This window comes from Acomys minous, assembly GCF_964271855.1.
Source record: "Acomys minous genome assembly, chromosome: 18".
NCBI lineage: Eukaryota > Metazoa > Chordata > Mammalia > Rodentia > Muridae > Acomys > Acomys minous.
This window is the reverse complement of record NC_140501.1, coordinates 42,588,262-42,605,821: the sequence shown is the minus strand read 5'-3', so window position 1 is coordinate 42,605,821 and position 17,560 is coordinate 42,588,262. Positions and strand designations below refer to the sequence as shown.

General features: G+C 44.2%; 1 protein-coding gene across 3 annotated transcripts in view; it reads left to right on the top strand.

Annotated features, from left to right (window-relative positions):
* The window catches only part of LOC311589492 (uncharacterized protein), a 163,775-nt gene that overhangs the window by 63,432 nt on the left and 82,783 nt on the right, over window positions 1-17,560 (top strand). For all 3 annotated transcript variants that reach the window (XR_014776567.1, XM_084767978.1, XM_084767979.1), the window contains exon 2: window positions 5,647-5,716. Coding sequence is in view for 2 of the 3 variants with exons in the window: in XM_084767978.1 (XP_084624104.1) it covers window positions 5,647-5,716 (70 nt within the window). In the remaining variant the exon portion in view is untranslated. The remainder of the gene's footprint in view (window positions 1-5,646; window positions 5,717-17,560) is intronic.

The window sequence follows — 17,560 nt, the reverse complement described above, 5'->3', positions numbered from 1 at the left end:
TTAAAATGCTAAAGAGGCCTTATTCATGAACAACTGAGGCCCTACTTGCTTTATCCTTGTAAACTATGAAAATATGTGGTGATCTTTTTCAGAGGGTTCCCCTGGGCCCTCTGTCACCAAAAAGCTTTGCTTAAACAGGCCTTCCCTGCTGTGGGCATGGCGAAGGTGATCCTGGGTACTGAGTCTTCCAGGGAGAGCTGGTGATGGGGTGCTTTCTCCATCAATCAGTTTTCTTCCAATAGAACCTGCTTGGTTGCGGATAAGAGTGGAAGACATCTAAAGGTGCTGACGTGCAGGTGAAGCTGCCGCGATGCTCACTTTGTAGCTGACTCTGTTTTGTTGTTGTTGTTGTTGTTGTTGTTTGTTTGTCTGTTTTTTTCTGGTTTTTTGAGACAAGGTTCTTCTGTGTAGCCTTGACTGTCCTGGACTCACTTTGTAGACGAGGCTGGCCTCGAACTTACAGTGAACTGCCTGCCTCTGCCTCCCGAGTGCTGGGATTAAAGGCGTGCGCCACCACTCTTGTCATCCCTCAACATATCTCTTTAAAAACAGTTTTAGGACTTCGTAGAAAGTGAGTGCAGATGCCAAGCACAATACAGATTTTATTTTTTGGAAACAAATGTTTTTTTTTTTCCTGGACTAAACTTGAGTCTTTAGTGGCCACAGCTGTGTGAGGAGGGCGAGCTGGGCGGAGTGGCCGACACTGATGCCAGGCGGGCTGTGCTTCACCAGCTTCCGTGTAGGCTACGGAAAACTCACCCAGGTTGTAGCCCATCATTGCTGGTTTGATTTCCACCTGGTTGGAAGTCTTGCTGCTGTACCCACTTACCCTGCTGCCCACGATCTCAGGCAGGATGATCAGGTCCCTCAGGTGAGTCTTCATCACCTTGGGCTTGTCCAGGGGCGTTGCCTCCTTGGCTTTTCTCAGGCACTTGAGTAGAGCGTGATGCTTCTGCCTCAGGCCACTGTTCAGGTGCCTGCCTCTGTTGTTCGCTGCTGATAGGACATGCCCAGCAGTTGGTTCGGGGCTACACCATGGTAGGTGAACTTGTGGCAGATCTGCCTCTTCTTTTTTTCCTCTTCAGCCATCTGGGCAGCTGCTCTTGGAAATTATTTTATAATGGTATTTAGATAAGACTGAAATTGTAGAATGGTATTCTAATGTAAAGCAGGAAACCATATTACTGAAAAACTCAAAATAAAATGTAAGGACACCCTACCTTTGCTCTAAATGCATGTTATTAGAAAGCCTTCCTTGTTGGGTGGTAACAAGTGTGGGTCTCATGCGTTGCACCTGAGATGGTAAAACCGGTTACTAGGAAATGGCCAAAAGTAGCAAAGGAGAAGAGAAGTCTACTTTGGGTTCATGACTCATGTTCCTCAAACAAAAAGACATTCACAAAAAGAGACATATTTTTTTCTTTTAAAGGTTATATATGATAGTGGAGACTTCATACAATAATAACCTCCAACAGTTATTAAGCTGGTGGGCTTAGACGTTACTAGTTAAAGAAGTGGACAGTTGTGGAAAAATAGGTTTGGGCAATAAATGAAGAAGGTCTGCCAAGGACTTCAAAGACTTCTTGGTATCCCCATATCTTTGGCCCATGCCATTTACATGTAGGGGTTCATCTCTCCTGTGAGGGTCTTGTGAGCTGCTTCAAGAAGCCAGGAAAGTCTCTCCCAAGTTCTAATGGCCAGATCCAGACAAGAAGTGCAGGAGGGATAAGAGGCCTTCCTGCCTCTGCCCTTTTCTCAAATGCAGTGTCACTGTATTTGTGGGGAGGGGAGACTGTGCCCTCAACACTATTAATTATAAGTGAAAGTGTTGCGTTTTAAATATTTAATCCTATCTACTTAAGACATATGTTGAAGTATACATGTCCTAGGAGGTAGACAGCATCTTCTTTTACAAACAAATGCTTTGTCTACATGAGTACTGAGCATTTGTAAACAGTTTCCGGTGTGAGAGCCAGAGATGGCGTGAATCATGATGGATGATCCTACAAGGTGGTTGACTCTGTCAGTTTCTGAACTGCGTTTTGCTAGAGGCCTGATGCTTTCATTCCAATGACGATACGGATGTCCTTGTTAAGAAGGATCTCTAATAATTTCTGTGGAAGACTGAATACTACATAATGAAAACCGTGCTTTAATTACAAAGCAATTTGGAGTCGCACGTAACAAACTTCCAGCCTGGGTCTCTCACTCTTGGTTGATTGACAGGTAGCATCTTAAAGCTGTCATTTGGGAAACTGCTCACCTGGCCCCTAGCTTCAGAGACTGGCCTCTCACAGTTCTGTCTGGCATAGCTCAACTCTCTGCACCTCCTTCGGTTTAGCCAAAGTTAGGAATCCAAAGCCGGGCGTGGTGGCGCACGCCTGTAATCCCAGCACTCAGGAGGCAGAGGCAGGCGGATCGCTGTGAGTTCGAGGCCAGCCTGGTCTACAAAGTGACTCCAGGAGAGCCAAGGCTACACAGAGAGACCTTGTCTCAAAAAACCAAACCAAACCAAACCAAACCAAACAAAGTTAGGAATCCAGTTGTTGCTGTGTTCTGTGCAGCAAGTGCTGTCTGGGGAGTTCTCTCAGTTGTCTGGTAAAGGCCTGTGTGTGCTGTGCAGCCCCTTGTTTCCCCCCCCCCCCCTTTGAGGAAATGTAGCTGTGTGATGAGACCTGGATAAAGCGTCTTGGAAACACCCAGCAGGATTTACTAGTACACCACAGGATGCTGTATTACGTGTCAACACTTGTCTGCTTTTAGGATTTTTTTTCTCCCTATTTTCAGATGTGTTGTTTGAATGTTAGCTGTCACATATGACAGTGTCCCTGCCCAAAGCATTGCTTCCCGTTCTAGTGCCAGTTGCACCCTAAATCCTATCTCGTGATTATAATTTGGCCACGTTGCCAAAAACCTATGGGAGTTTTTTTCCAAGACCGTCAGTGTGAATTAGTGTTTTCCTCAACTAAGCTCTCTTAAAATTTACACTGACCAGTGTGTTGGTTGCTTGGTTGCTCATTCATTTATCTCTCAGATGTTTAGGGAATATAAATTGTGCCAGGCCTGTGTACTGTGTCCAGGGACTGGGACACAAAAGGTCAGCAAACTGGATTTTGTCTGAGTTTTACTGATAGTTCACAGGTTCAATATAAAAGATTAAAGTATTTAAAGAAAACCAAAATTGCTTTTCAGCAATTTAAAGACTATATATGAGATTGCCATATTGCAGCCGGCCCTATAGAGCTCTCCCTAAGTGCATTTGATATGCGAAGTGGTACCAGGCATTTCTGTATTGTATACAGCCTTCATCTATTTATTAAGCTGTGCCTTGTAAGGCTTCCTGATGGGGCAGTAAAGGAGGCTGTTTTGTGTCTTTGTCAGGAAGCACTTTGTGAGCTCCTGCTGCTGTCACTGAGCTGCCTTGTACAGGGGTGGGGCATGCTTCCCTCATCCCGGGAGGGTGTGGGGTCTACACAAAGAGGGACAAGTCTAAAGACAGGATTGTTTTCATGGTGCACTTAGGCAAAGCTGGGGAGTGCCTGAGACCCCTCTCCTAGTCTATGGTACCTCCTTATTGTTTTTAAGCACAATAGGGTAGTACTCCAGATTTGTCCTACATTTTTAAATACTGAGAAAAATGCTAGACTGTTGCATTTTTAAAAATGCTCCAACTGTTGACCTAGCACAGGTTTGGGGGCTCTGAGAAGCCCAATGGTTACATTGGCATAGCAGAGGAGTCTAGCATTTCCTGTTGGTTCTCTGGTTGGTTGGGCTGGCTGCATGCTAATACCAGGGACTCAGCTCTGTGAGAGGCCAGAGGGCACCAAAGAAGAGCATGAAAATGTGGGGGCGGGGAGAGAAAGTCGAAAGGAGGCACAACAGATATCTGATTGTCCTGGGCATCTTCCTCACCTGTTCACAGAAAAGACACAGTAACAAAGCAGGTCAGATAGAGGGGGGGGGGGGTACCCGGAGACCAAGGTAGGCAGCTGGAGGTGCTAAGGGAACCAGAGAAGCCTCAAGAATAAGTGAGGGGGAGGGAGGGATAGATAAGGACTATTTAGATGCAGGAAAAAGCGATGGGCACGGGAGAGAGGGGAAGTGCACGCTTTGGTCATACTGAGAGCCCTCAATTGCTCCCAGTGGTGCATCTAGCAAATAGCCAGCGTCCCTTGTGGAGGACATTTTCCTGACTTTTGTATTAACTTTAATGCGATTCCCTTTATGGTTCCTGTATAACTGGTTGAGGTTTCATGGACACCGTGTGATCAAATGGCAAGCAGGGAGGCACAGTTCTGTTATCCCTTGCTGGGTGCCTGGCAGACTTCTGAGCCCAGGCTTTCTGCATTTGATGTTTGCCATCCCTCCTTGTCTACAGGTAGGAGAGTTAAAAGGGGGGAAAGCATACCCCAGGGCTGCCATGGTTATGGCTCGTGCATACAAATATTCCAAAAGCTGAAAGAAAACTAGAAAGTCACAGTCCTGTATTTTCTCCAAGTAAAGTATTTGGCACGTTCATTTCTAGTTTGGTTACACGCCCTGACACCACCGCACAGTGTGCCTTCTGAAAGACCTAAGTTTTGTTACAGGATTCACTGCAGCATGCCTTCTGCAGCTGGGCAAGGCGCTTTCCACGTGGGCATGCAGACCTAAGTGCGTACGTTTCTGTTAGAGCAACCATGCCATCTTATAATTCCTGCTCCCCATCTTTTGACTCTTTGGATGACGTTGGTTATAGTTGAAACACTTTCTGATACTGCTCCCAGTTAATCTATGTGTCCTGGAAAAGGAAGGTGGTTTAGCCAGCAGCAAAGGGTTTTGGAAGGATTAAGAAGCCATTTGTTCTTAGAGTCATACACTTACTTGTAAGGAAATTGTGGGCTTCAGTTCTGGAACTTTCCAGACTATGGTCCTAGTAACCACAGCCATGATGCTTGAGGGACTTTAGAACCAGGCTTCTCTGACTTGAGCGTGCACGGGAACCATCTGCAGGCCTCATGGAACTGCAGCTTCTGCTGTGTGCCTCTCAGTGAGCTCTCCGGCCAGGCTGGTGTCGCTGAGCGTAGACCATGCTCAGAAAAAGAGGGCTTTGAAATCCTTTCTAGGAAGTAGGGTTTTATTCTATGAAAATACTAAAAATATCTAGGTACATTTTATAATTTGCAGGACAATTACCTTTCTTAGAAAAAGCCATCAACAGCTAACTTATTTCCAGTTGGAAAATTTTATATGTACACACACACACACACACACACACACACACACACACACACACACACACACACACGCATACACGTATCTCCCCCCCCCCCCTTTTAGGTACTACTGAGGCCATGTCCCTAATACCAGACTCAATGTAGCAAACTTTAACAACAAGGGCTACTTTGAAGCAGAAATATTCTGTGAAAGATTGACAGTTTAAAGGCTCTGTTTACCGTGAGCCCTTCCCAGCTATCGATTGTCCCTAGTTAAGCACGGCTTGGAGCCCTTCTGCAGGGGGCATCTGGTTGGAGTGGGCTGAGGATGGAAAGGGCAAGAGACAGCTCAGGCTCCTCAAGTGGAACCGTGCATCTGCTTACACATGTTCACCCGGCTTGAAAATTACTGTTTGGAGTTTCTCCTAACAGGATGGCCTTTGTTTTACAGGTCCTTGGCAGCCAGCATGATAGCGCATTGAGAATACGTGGAGAAGGAGAGGGAGCTCGCCAGCACTCAGGTAAAGGAGTGGCATATGGGACACAAATGTCGAGAGCAGCACTGATGTCAGGCTGCCACCCTCTGGGAACTGATGTCATCGTATGGTCTGACGTCATTCTCTCAGGTGTATGGTGCACAGTGATGCCTGTTTCAGGGGGTCTGTGGTGCAGAACCTCAGTGAACTCACTGACCCATGGGGTGCGTCTGCAGGAGCCTCTGGAAACCAACAGTGATGAGACACAAATAGTCACAGGAGAACATGGGCCAATGTCTACAGAGTAAATATAGAATTATTGCTATTCTGCCTCTTTATCAGAAATCTATCTCTTTATCATAAATGTAAATATGTAAATACTGAAGACTTCAAATTATGGTCTGTTCGGGCTGGAGAGATGGCTCAGTGGTTAAGAGCACTGCCTGCTCTTCCAGAGGTCCTGAGTTCAATTCCCAGCAACCACATGGTGGCTCACAACCATCTGTAATGAGTTCTGGCACTCTCTTCTGACCTTTGCGTGTACATGCAGGCAGAACTCTGCATTTGTAAATAAGTAAATCTTTTTAAAAAACAAACAAAATATGGTTGTTTCTTTTCATCCTTATCTGAAGGTGTCCTCCTAAATTTCCTTTGAGGTTGTTTTTGCTTTTGTCTCTTTTTTTAAAAAATGCATACGTTACAACCTTAATTTGCCCAAGCAGTCCACTAAGATTAGTTTTTCATTAACTTTTGCTTCCTTTTTTTCTAATCACAGTTTTGGAGGATTAAATGTCCCACTGGAAAGAAACCATGTCTTTCTCATACGGCCTTTACCAACCTGACGTAGACGTAGTGATGTGGCTAACTGAACCAAGACGCCAGGAGAAATGACCCTGCCAGGAATTCTATTGACCATGGCAATTATGTTACTGGGTTCATTTCTTCGGTAACTTAATCCGTATCATTGTCTCATGGTTCTTGAAGCTATGTTCCACAAGCAAGGTGTGGTTAGGCTTTTTTTTGTTGTTGTTTTGTTTTTTTTGGTGTTGTAAGGAGGAGCTGGTTCCAGCTCTAAACCCTGCTGTCTCAGGCCTCGCTTGGCTTATAGACAGCACCTTTCTCCCACTTCTCACATCACCTTCTTTCCTTGCCCATCTATGTCTGTGTCATAGGGCACCAGGTGATTCTAATGACACAATCTTCATCATCGTTGGCGGCCCCATTTCTAAGCAAGTCCCATTCATATGTGCAGGACTTCTGCGTCTTTTAGAGGGACACAAGTCAACGGCAGTATTTTCCAATGGGCGCTTCTCTCGGCATCCCCAAACAAATCTAACATCCCACCTGTGGCTTGCTATTTACGGAATGAGTAAGAGAGCACCCTGACCATGGCCAAACTGAGTTAGGGAAGTGCAGGCACCACGCCCACTCTTACTCCTCAGTTCAGTACAGTCCAAGTTATACAACACTGGAAATAGACAAGGTGCCTCTTTTAAATGCTGTATAAAAAGCGAGTTTAAAAATACATGTGTAGTGGTGCTTGCTGCTCTGCTGGCACCCAGGCTGAACCGTCCATTTGCATACTGCCTCCATCAGTACCTCAAGATATCTTTGCAGCCAATTCAGCACCACCTAAATCATAGCTGGGCTAGCCTTCCTCCCTGCCTGCATCCCATTGCACTCATTAAGTTTAATGTTCTGTTTCCTAGCTTTAATTCATAAATGCTATCCTGAAAGTGGCGCTGCTCTCCCAGCATCTTCTCCCATTTCTACGCTTCTTTAGCTCAATTATTAGACATTACCTTTTTAGCATTCAGATATGGGTGTTGGTAAGACATTAAGACACGGATCCTCAGGTAGAACTTAATGGCTCTGGTTTATTCTTAGAGATGTTTATTTGTGAAATCCTTACTTCCTCTTAGCTCAGTGCTCTCTGTCCAAGTCTGCTGTTATAAGGGGAAAAAAAAAAGCAAAGCAAAACAAAACAAAACAAAACACCTCCCCCCACACGAGAACTAAGAGGAAGCCTCCTACCATGAAGATCGAAGGTATGGTAGTAGTTTTCTCCCTGGAATGAGTGGACAGGCTGGGAGACCTGTGCGTTCACTTATACCCAGGATACGACAGAGCTGTGTTAAGGTGGTAGGCCAAAGTCTAGATATGGAAGCTTGGAGCCAGGCGCAGGGGTCCTGGAAGTCTACTATGCCACCCATTGGAATCTGCAGACAGTGCCAGCCCACAGGACTTTCCATGTTCCTTGGGATGAGGCTGAGCATGCCACATGGTGAAGTAGGTGACACTGGGTCCAGTAGCATTGGATTCATAAGCTAGTTGCAGGTAGTGCAATGCGAAGTGGAAATAAAAATTTATTTTATCATTTTCACACCAATGTTTGTCCTTAGAAAACTGACAAATCATACAGTAGTTATTTATGGCACATGTGGTGTGTGCAGGCAGCTCCTATCAACTGACGTGGGGGAACGTGTAGCGTCATCTTGCTGCCTCCACTGCTGTTTTCTTCAAAACTTTACTGCTGTTGATTTAAGGGCGTCTATAGCTTTCTACGTGCACTTCTCATGTTTGGCTTGTTGAGGATGTCTGTAGGGCTTCCTTAAAATGAAAACAGTTAAATTTGCTTTAAGCCACACATGAGCACATCAGAGTGATGGTGGGGTTGCTCTCTGTGGCTGCAGGTAGAGCCCAGTGAGCAGGTACATGCTGGTTGTTCCACCCCGCTGAGCTATGTGCTGAGCACTGTACAGCGCATTACTGTAGCAGTAGTGCCTTAATAAATAAGTCATTTTGTGTGGACCCTATACCTCACGCTTATGGAAATAACCCGGGAACTCCAAGCCTTGCAGCACTTAAACCTCAGCTATCGTTGCTGCCTGATCTTTTCTTGGGTGCTGGTCTGCATCCTTCAGTTTTGTTGATCTAAGATTTGAGAACTTGAACACAGGGCTTTCATGGGATGCTAATATTTGTTGTTAGCTCTGATCTTCAAAACTGAGAAGTCATTTGTATATTCATGTAGCTAATGATTAGCATGGTGGAATGAAGAAAACAAAACCTCCTAAAGGTTATTTATGGTGTTATAGAAGGTATCCTACTTTAAACAAATGTTCTGCTTTAGGGGTTGGATCTTCTTATGTAGCCCTGGCTTGTCTCGTACTTGCTTTGAAGGATAAGCTGGCCTCGAGCTCCGAGAGACCTATGTATTTTGGCTTCTCAGATTCTGGCATTGATGCCACTGCGCTCAGTACACAGCATGCTTTGAGTCAGGTTTTGATAAGTCTTCTCAGGACATGTTTGCACGTGCGTAAGTTAAAAGGCGAGCCTGAGTGTTCACCTGTTGTGGGTTCATCTTTCTCCCATGGCATTCTCTTTGTGTCATTTAATATATATGAGCTAAATGACCCTGTGCTGGAAAGTTAAAACCGGTGAAGAAGAGCAGAGGCCTTCTCGCAGGGAGCTCAGGAGTTTGGCATTCTCCGCCGTACGTGGCTGTTTCTTGCCTGTAGTTAGCACTAGGCTCTGTCCAATTCCTGTAAGTCAGGTTTTTACAAGTCTCTCCTATGTCCCAGCTTCTCTTCTCCCTGTACTTCTCCTGTCCTCGCCTTCTTCTTGCTGTCCAGGCTTTTCTCACTTTCTCTTTTACTCGTTCATTTGTTTACACATTGCCTTTCCATCGTGTACCAAAATTTGCCCTGGGAGAAAATGTTAAGCGTGTTATCCTTGAGATGATGAGTGACAGTCATGCAAAAGCCACATGTACTACATATGTCTTCCATGCAGGGAGCAGGACAGTAACTTTGGCTTGGGGGACTCAGGTCGTGTTTTTATAGAAGAGATCGTTAAGGAGTGGAGATGGGAAGACTAGAAAAGACACTGCTATGTGCACGAGCATCACGGGATAGAAACCATTCCAGAGGGGGGGAGGTGGGTCTGCAGGGAGCTGGGTACACTGTGACCCGCATGTTGCTAGGATGTCACTGGAGCACACAGTGGGAAGAACGAGTGAGCACAGGTGGCGCTCTGTAGGATGGTGGAAGCCAGATCTAGAAGATTCTTTTTACACACAGCTGAACCTGCCTTTCTAGCTCACGATGCACACAGCACTTGCCTCACACACATCCTGCACATTGCAAGGAGATTGACAGTCCATAAGGGCCAACTCTCAACTCACCACTTCCAAAGGAACGCCAGCTCGCCTCTCACTGCTAGTCACTCCACTAAGCCGTGTACTCACGGTGACTTGTCCATTCTGTTTCTCATACAGCGTTTCCTACTTGAATCCCTTGGCTTCCATTTTCAAAATCCTCCTGTCCTTCAAGGCTTCCTGTGATTGTATTTCTTATGGAAACTTTACTCCTGAGTGAATATATATATATATATATACTTTTTTTTTTTACCCCCTTCTGAACTCCAGGATAACGTTCGATGCCTTCTCAATCAAAATTGTTGTATGCTTCTTTGAGTGACGAGCTGTTTTTACAAACACTCAGCACGATGCTCACATGCTGAAGGCCCGGGCACGATATGTAACGTGTAGCCTGTCCATGTTGAAAGAGCAGCTTCTTGTGTGTAACAGGCTCTGCGCTGGTGCTTGTCCAGAGAGCAGAGGGAAATGGTTTCTGTAATCCGTGAGGCCGTTACTGTGATTGATTAGTTGTCATGGGGATGATGCGGTGGTTAATGTGCAGTCCATATGCAACTCGTGCAGGGGGAAATCACTGTCAGAGAGGCAGAGGGATTGCCTTGAACAAAAGACAGGCCCAGGTGCAGAAAGGACCCCAGGCTTAAGTGGGAATCAGATGAACTTCCTTAAGGGTTAAACATAGGAAGAGGACACTCAGCCATTAAGCCCCATGTAATTGTCTCTGACACCGAGTAACAAACGGCTCAACAGGTAAAAGCACCGATATTGCATTGAAATTATTATATGAAATGACCTCTGGAAAACTTGATTCAATTTAAGCCTTCCCAGTTACAGATCTGGAGACATTCACAAATTCAAATATGTATGTATGAAACTGTGTTGCCACTGAGCTCGAAAGACCATAATCGTATTACTTGAGATTTTGAAAAAGGGTAAACATGAATAACTGCAGAGAAGTATTGATTAAAGAAGCAATATGAACCAGAATAATGGAATTAAAGTAATTGAGACAATATTGGGCCTAATGGACCTTGTTCCCTTAGTGCCTTTCTTCCGCTTTTGCCTGGAGTCCGCTCTAAATTCGATTGGACTGTGTGCATCGAAGAAAGACATGATGGAAGAATGAATATTGCTGTCTATAAAAAAAAAATCAATCTGTTGTTCTTAAGGAAGAGCATCAATCAGCCTGTGAAATCAATTAGCCAGGGTTTTTGTATTAGTTTATAGTATAATGAAACATGATGAGATAAGACTATATGCCTTACACATGGTAGATCTCAGTAGATGGTTCTTGAATTGACGCAAAGCTAACAGGGATGTAGTTTAACAATGAATTGGTACAAGTCCCTTTGTTAGCACTCGCTCTCCCATGCTCCTTTGACTTGCTGGCCCGCGTCTGTAGTCCTGCGACTGGGAGATGACTCAATTTCATTGATTCTTGTTCTGAAATGACTTCTCTCACATTATTCCCATCGGTAGACCAGGCCAGCTTTGGTGACCTTGCATCTCTGGGTCATGAAGTGGCTTTCTGAAAATCCCGGCTGTCGTAGCTATGATGCACCAAAGGATTTTTACATTTTGAATTATCCCTTTATTAATGACTAAACTCTATTTGGGAGACTTCAGTGCTTTCTCCTTTGTCTATAAGGCTCTGGCAGTGTTGTGCTTTAGAATGAATTCCCTGTGGCAGCTCATTAAGATTCCTGCCACTCCTTACACTTAACCTCCACCAGTTCCTACCCCTATAGGGGCAACAGTTTGTCTTGTAATTGTATCACTGAAGATTGGATATACACATTATTCTCCTTAAAATTCTTCTACATACATACATGCATGCATGCATGCATACACACATGCTACAACTAAAGGCAGTTGTCTTCAGGAAATAGTGAGGTGGATTTTGGTTTTGGGGTTTTTTAAATTTATTTTTATTTAATTTTATTTTTTATCACCACTGTTAGAAAGAAAGTGATTCTAGTGTGACGAGTGGTGCCGGGGCCTAGAGAGTTGCAGGTGTGCAACATGAAGGCTGTCTTACCTGGAATAATTTCAGTAACAATGGTGTTTTCGATCTCCATAAGAGTATAACTTTCCAACCTGAACATCATTCAAGTATGAAGTTTCCTTTCTCCTTTCTTAAGAGTGTAGGGAGCTAAAGTATTTAAAAAAAAAAAACCATTTTAACATCTTGATGACCCACTTTGAGAAATGGAGACTCTTCAGACACTGAGAGCAGCTACGTGCAATGCACAAGGGTTTTCCTTTCTTATGTGAAGAGCCCGGGCTTATGTATTCCTTCACCAGTTGATCGCACTCTGCTATTCATGGTGCAGCCCCTGCGGAGAACTGCCTAGAACCCTGAGTTTTACAACTGCACGGAAGCTCTTCTTTCCTCTACCGCATTGGCTCTTACTATCCCGTGTCTGAGGGAGGCTCCTCTGAATGTCCTCTTTGAGGCCAACTATCAATGCAAAGACCTCTTTTCCCTATGAGTATATGTTCTTGTTTCCCACAATGCACAGCGCATTGTTAGGGCAATGAGATGCACTAACATAAGAACATGCAGTCTCCAAGCTGAGTTGCCCCTAAACGCCCCAATCTCTTGCTTCTGTACATTGGGTCTTGTCTTAATGTTGATAACAAGATTGGATGATCACAATGGTAAAGGAGTCTCAATGCCAAAGGTTAAACCCCGGCCCAGAGGTTTAAAGTTAAAGATACATATGGACGAGACCCAGGATTATGGCAAATAAAACAGCAGTAAACCTATAGATAGCAAGCTTCATCTTTCAATAAAAGCTGAATGAGAAGTTGAAATTGGAGAACTGTAGCTTGCATTTTATGAGCTCACTTAATGCTTTCCTGCTGTCTCTGTTCTCTGAAGGAAGTCAATAGGGGCCCTGAGTGTGTGAGCCAGTGGGTCTGTTTCTTGTGCCTTCCTTTGGGCTCTTTTTCCTTCTGTTCGTTTGTTATGCCCTATTCCAATGTGTTAGTTTTTGTTTTATCTATTTTTATTTTTATTATTGTTTCTTAAGAAGCCTGTTTGTTTTCTAATGAGGGACGGAAAAAGAGTGGATCCAGATGGAAAAGAGATGGGAAGGAACTAGGGGGGAGCTGAGAGAGGGAAACTATAATCAAGATATATTATGTGGGGAAAATCTATTTTCAATAAAAGGAAAAAAATTAAAAATTGACTCCTTCCCTCCAAAAGATGAATACATATGTTATTCTTGACTTCTAAAACATCACTGAAATGACTTTTGTGGTTGCTCGGCAGGGTGTTCGCAGGCTAACCCTACCTAAGCAGACAGCTGTCCCTTTGATGCTATGGGAGAGAGGAATAGACTAACTCTATGCCTTCTGGAAAGATGATAAAACAGAACATTCTAGACTGTAAGATATCAAGGAAAGCCAACGATAGTGTTTAATGCAGTCATAAAACCCAGGGAATAATATTGACTTTCCAAGTCCTAAAACCACAGCACCTCCTGCCTCCTGCCCCTCAGCCTGTAGACAGTGATGATAAAATCCCCTGTGGCAGAGCGCAGAGGATTTCCCTAGGCACCTGCCTTGAAAATAAACATCAGGGCTCTGGTGTCAGGGCTTCTCGAAGGAGAGGCCTAGCAGGACAACACTACATCCTATGTCCCTCAGTCCTCAGCTATTGTTTCTTGTTTACTTTACAGTTCTTTACCCTTATAGATCAGCTGAAGTCATTATCCTCAAATACCAGGGACCATCAGACTTCAAGAAAAACTGCTGTCCCGAGAGGCAAAATCTAAGACGTGCACCCACAGCAAGCAACCTTGAGGAAAACAGAACTTTGTTTTCTCCAAGGAAATAGTCATCTCAAAATAAAATCTCCAGGGAGATAAAACAAGATTTCACAGCCATGGAACACACAGAATTTATAAAGATTAAATGATAATGCTAGGAGAATTTCCTAGAGAGTTAAATATAGGAGATAATACCAAAAAATTAACCATTAGGATCTGTTCATGTGGTTCAGAATCCAAAAAAAACAAAAAGCAGCATCAGAGGGAGAGGCCCTGAGGGGAAGCACTGAAAACTACCCAAGGGGAATTGAGCACACCCTACAGCCAAACTTGCAGGTCAAAGAAGAAAATCAGATAATTGTGGAACCTTACAAATCTGGATGGTGTTCCAGTAAGTGGCAGAGTTAGGTCAGAGGCAAGACCTGCCTCAGAAATGGCACGAGATTGAAAAAAAAAAAAATGGCAAGGCAAAGGCAGAAGGCACCTGAAGGTGCCAGCCAGGCAGCTGGTCTTGGGGTAACTGATATAAACTGTGGTAGGTAGAGATTCAGGGGAGACTTCAGTGATGATGACAAAAGTGGTAAGGCACCGTGTGTACAGACCCTGAGAGAGGAGGTCTAAGGAGCTGGGGAGGCTTCGGAGGACACTTAACAAATTCCTGGGAAACCACTCAATGAGCTAGAACCGTGTCTGGCTCCACACCAGTGGTCTCTCTAGAGCCCTGTGACTTATGAGCGGGCATGTAATGCAACTATGGTGCAATCCATAAGATGTCCAAAGATAATCTATTCATGTTAGAAGTTTTAAAATTATGTTGAGACCTTTATTTTGTATGTGTGCACATATATGCCTATGTGTGCATGGCATGCATGTGGGAGTCAGAGGACAACTTGGAGGAGTCAGGTCTTTCCTTCCATCGTGTGGATCCTGGGGATCGAACTCAGGTCCTCAGACTTGCTGTCAGTCACCTTTGTATGGTGACTCTTTTTCAGAATTGTAGCCTGAGCTTGCCTTCATGAACATACACTTTTGAAGACTGTTTTGCCCTAAGTGGCTAAACACAACCTCTTGATCAAGTCTTTGGCGATTCTCCCTTCAGATTTGGTAGTCACTGTTGTGATTTGGACTGTCTGTGTATCAAAGGTCACATCCTAAGACTATGGCTTTGGTGGGAATGATGGAGCTGTTAAGGCATGGGGAATATTTGGTGGGCAATAATTGGGAGCTCAACTGTAGTGGATATTGGGACACTGGACCCTTTCTATCTTCTGGCCACCATGAGCTGAACAGCCCCTCTATGCCACCTGTTTCCACCTTGGTATACCATGACACAATAGGCGCAAGGCAGCAGGACAACTGTCCTTTGATAAATCAAAGTAAATTCTCCTTTTTAAGTTAACTGTGATACGAGTTTTGTTGCAGTATGATAAACTGGATAATACAGTCAGTGTTAGTGAAACACTCTACAAGCCGTAATTAGGAAAAAAAAACCCTCAACTTATCTCACTGCTGTTCCAAATTCTTCAACAGTTCAAATTATAACAAAAAATGTGATCGGGTTGCCTTTTTCTTGGCTAACCACATGCAATGCTCTGATAATCTGATAAAGGCTAAACCCAGTTGGATTTTTCTATGAAGCAATTATGAATTAAAAGAGTAAATTGTAGTTGGTGGGGAAAAAAAGTATATGTGGCCCTGGACTATGACAAATAAGTAAATCTATAGATAGTAAATTTCATCTTTTAATCAAAGCCAAGTGAGAAGTTGGAATTAAAGAGAACTATAGCTTCCATTTTATGTCTTGACTTACTGATTTCCTGCTGTCTCTGTAGCGTCCTCTGTGGGAAGATAGCGGGGAAACAGACAGTCACTCTGGACTTTTATTAGCTGTGAAAGAAGAAAGGGCTGCTTGTGGGGAGCAGCGTTTGGAGGGGTTTGCAAGCACTGCCCATTTGGTGCCCTTCGTATTCAGAGTGGAAGATCTGAAACAATGGTGCTTTAATTTGCTGCTCAGCTAATGGCTGCTGATTTGTTCTCATTTTTCAGGCTTCTAATATGTCCTTAGAATCCTCACAGGGGTGTTGTGCTTCTAGCCTGAGGTCTCTGTGCTTCATTTTTCCCTTTGTTCTTCAAACGCGCGCTTTGCCTCACCCTCTTTCATCTCCTCAGAGGCTCAGAATAATGTATGGTATTCACTGAGTAATCTGGCGGAATCTCTGACATGTCTTGATGGCGGTAAACCACCCAGAATCCTGGAAGATAGCACCAGCTTGCATTAGCAAAAGATTAAGTCAGGTGACCTTTTAAAGTCTTAATTTAAAAAAAAAATAAAATTTACATTTTTACCAGTGATGATTGAGCAGCATTGATATTCTTCCTGCCTGCAATACTGATTACAATTGCAAATGCTTGCTGAAAGTTCTAGAATGGCTCCTCACTGTTCCATATGGAGTAGGGCATTATTTTACCTATTTAATGGTCATTAATATTAAAAACACTTTACCAAAAATATCTCCATAACTTTGTCTACCATGTGCACACATCATAATGAGGAGTGTACTCTGATATGTGTGCCTACCACGGGCTTACTTGGAGTTCTATTCTGAGAGAATTTGCCAAGAAGCTTAAAAGTTTGAGGGATTTCTTATTTGAGACATCATTATGAGAAAAGGTAAAAATAGAGGGTGCTTTCAGATGAGGTCAAGAGAGCGATTTTTCAGCTCGTTACGATCATTTTGCATAAGGATTTGCTGCATGTGAGCCCGACACGATCTGAATCAGGAAAAGTAGAAAGCCAGGGGGAGCTAGTTATTGGAAGGTGGGATGGAGGTCAGTCACCAACCCTTGAACTTTCCCACTGACCAATGAAGGGTGTCTGTCATTTGTAATCTTACAGGAGGTAGGTTCCAGGTAGAGACTCGGAGGAGGCCATGAACATACAGCTAGAGGTTGGAGCTGGGGCTTCCCCATCGTGTGGCATGGAGAATGGGTACCACAGGCTGGGGCAGTCCCTGGGGGCGGGGTTGGAAAGGGGAGGGTGGACTTGCACGTCTCAGGTGGAAACCTAATTGAGAAAGAAATATTTGGAGCATTTGAGGGCAAATGACGTGATCAGAATGGCATTTTGGGATAACTGTGCACTGCAAAGAGCTTGGGGAAGGAGACAGCGGATGCAGGAGGAGATAGGAGGTAGGGAGGAGGAGGAGGAGGAGGAGGAGGAGGAGGAGGAGGAGGAGGAGGAGAAGACAAGCTTGACAGGAGTGATACGGCAGTTGATAAAGACAAACTACAGATAAGTTAAAGCTTCATTGCTTGCTGCCTTGAAGAAAACCCTATCTACCAGCCTAAAATTAGCTAGGTAATTACATTCAAAACTAGAAAGAAAATGAAGATATCCAAAAGATTATCATGCAAATATCCAAATGCCTTCTGGAGTAGACCACTTCTCTTTCTGTCTTGAGGTGTGACAACCAAATAGCCTGCAAAAGACAGAAAGTGACAAAATCAGTTGTCTTTGGGGTGCAGTCCCAATCCTTCATCTTCTTCCCAGGCAGCCTCGAGGATCCCCCTGAGAGCAACAAATAAAGGAGTGCGATAAGGTCAGAGGTCAGGGAGGGAAGGGTTTACAGGTCATCAGATGCACGTGTGTACATGAGCACCCCTCCCCCATGGCCTGCAGAAGGAGAGGGGCAGAGCTGTCTGAGCAAATAGTGTGAGCTGCTTCACGGAGAACCCAAGGACAAAAGATGGAAGGAGTGCTTGGCATAGCAGTGAACCACAAGCTTGCTCGCCTAGGCTAGAAATGTTTGCTTCCTTAGAGTAGGTAGTCTTATTTGTAATTTTAGGCTCTAAATGAAGGAGCAATGTCATTTGTTAAATGTAGCATCCATAGACAATTCACAGCATAAAACACAAAAGAACAAAGCCCCAAATTGACCACCAGAAAAATCCCCA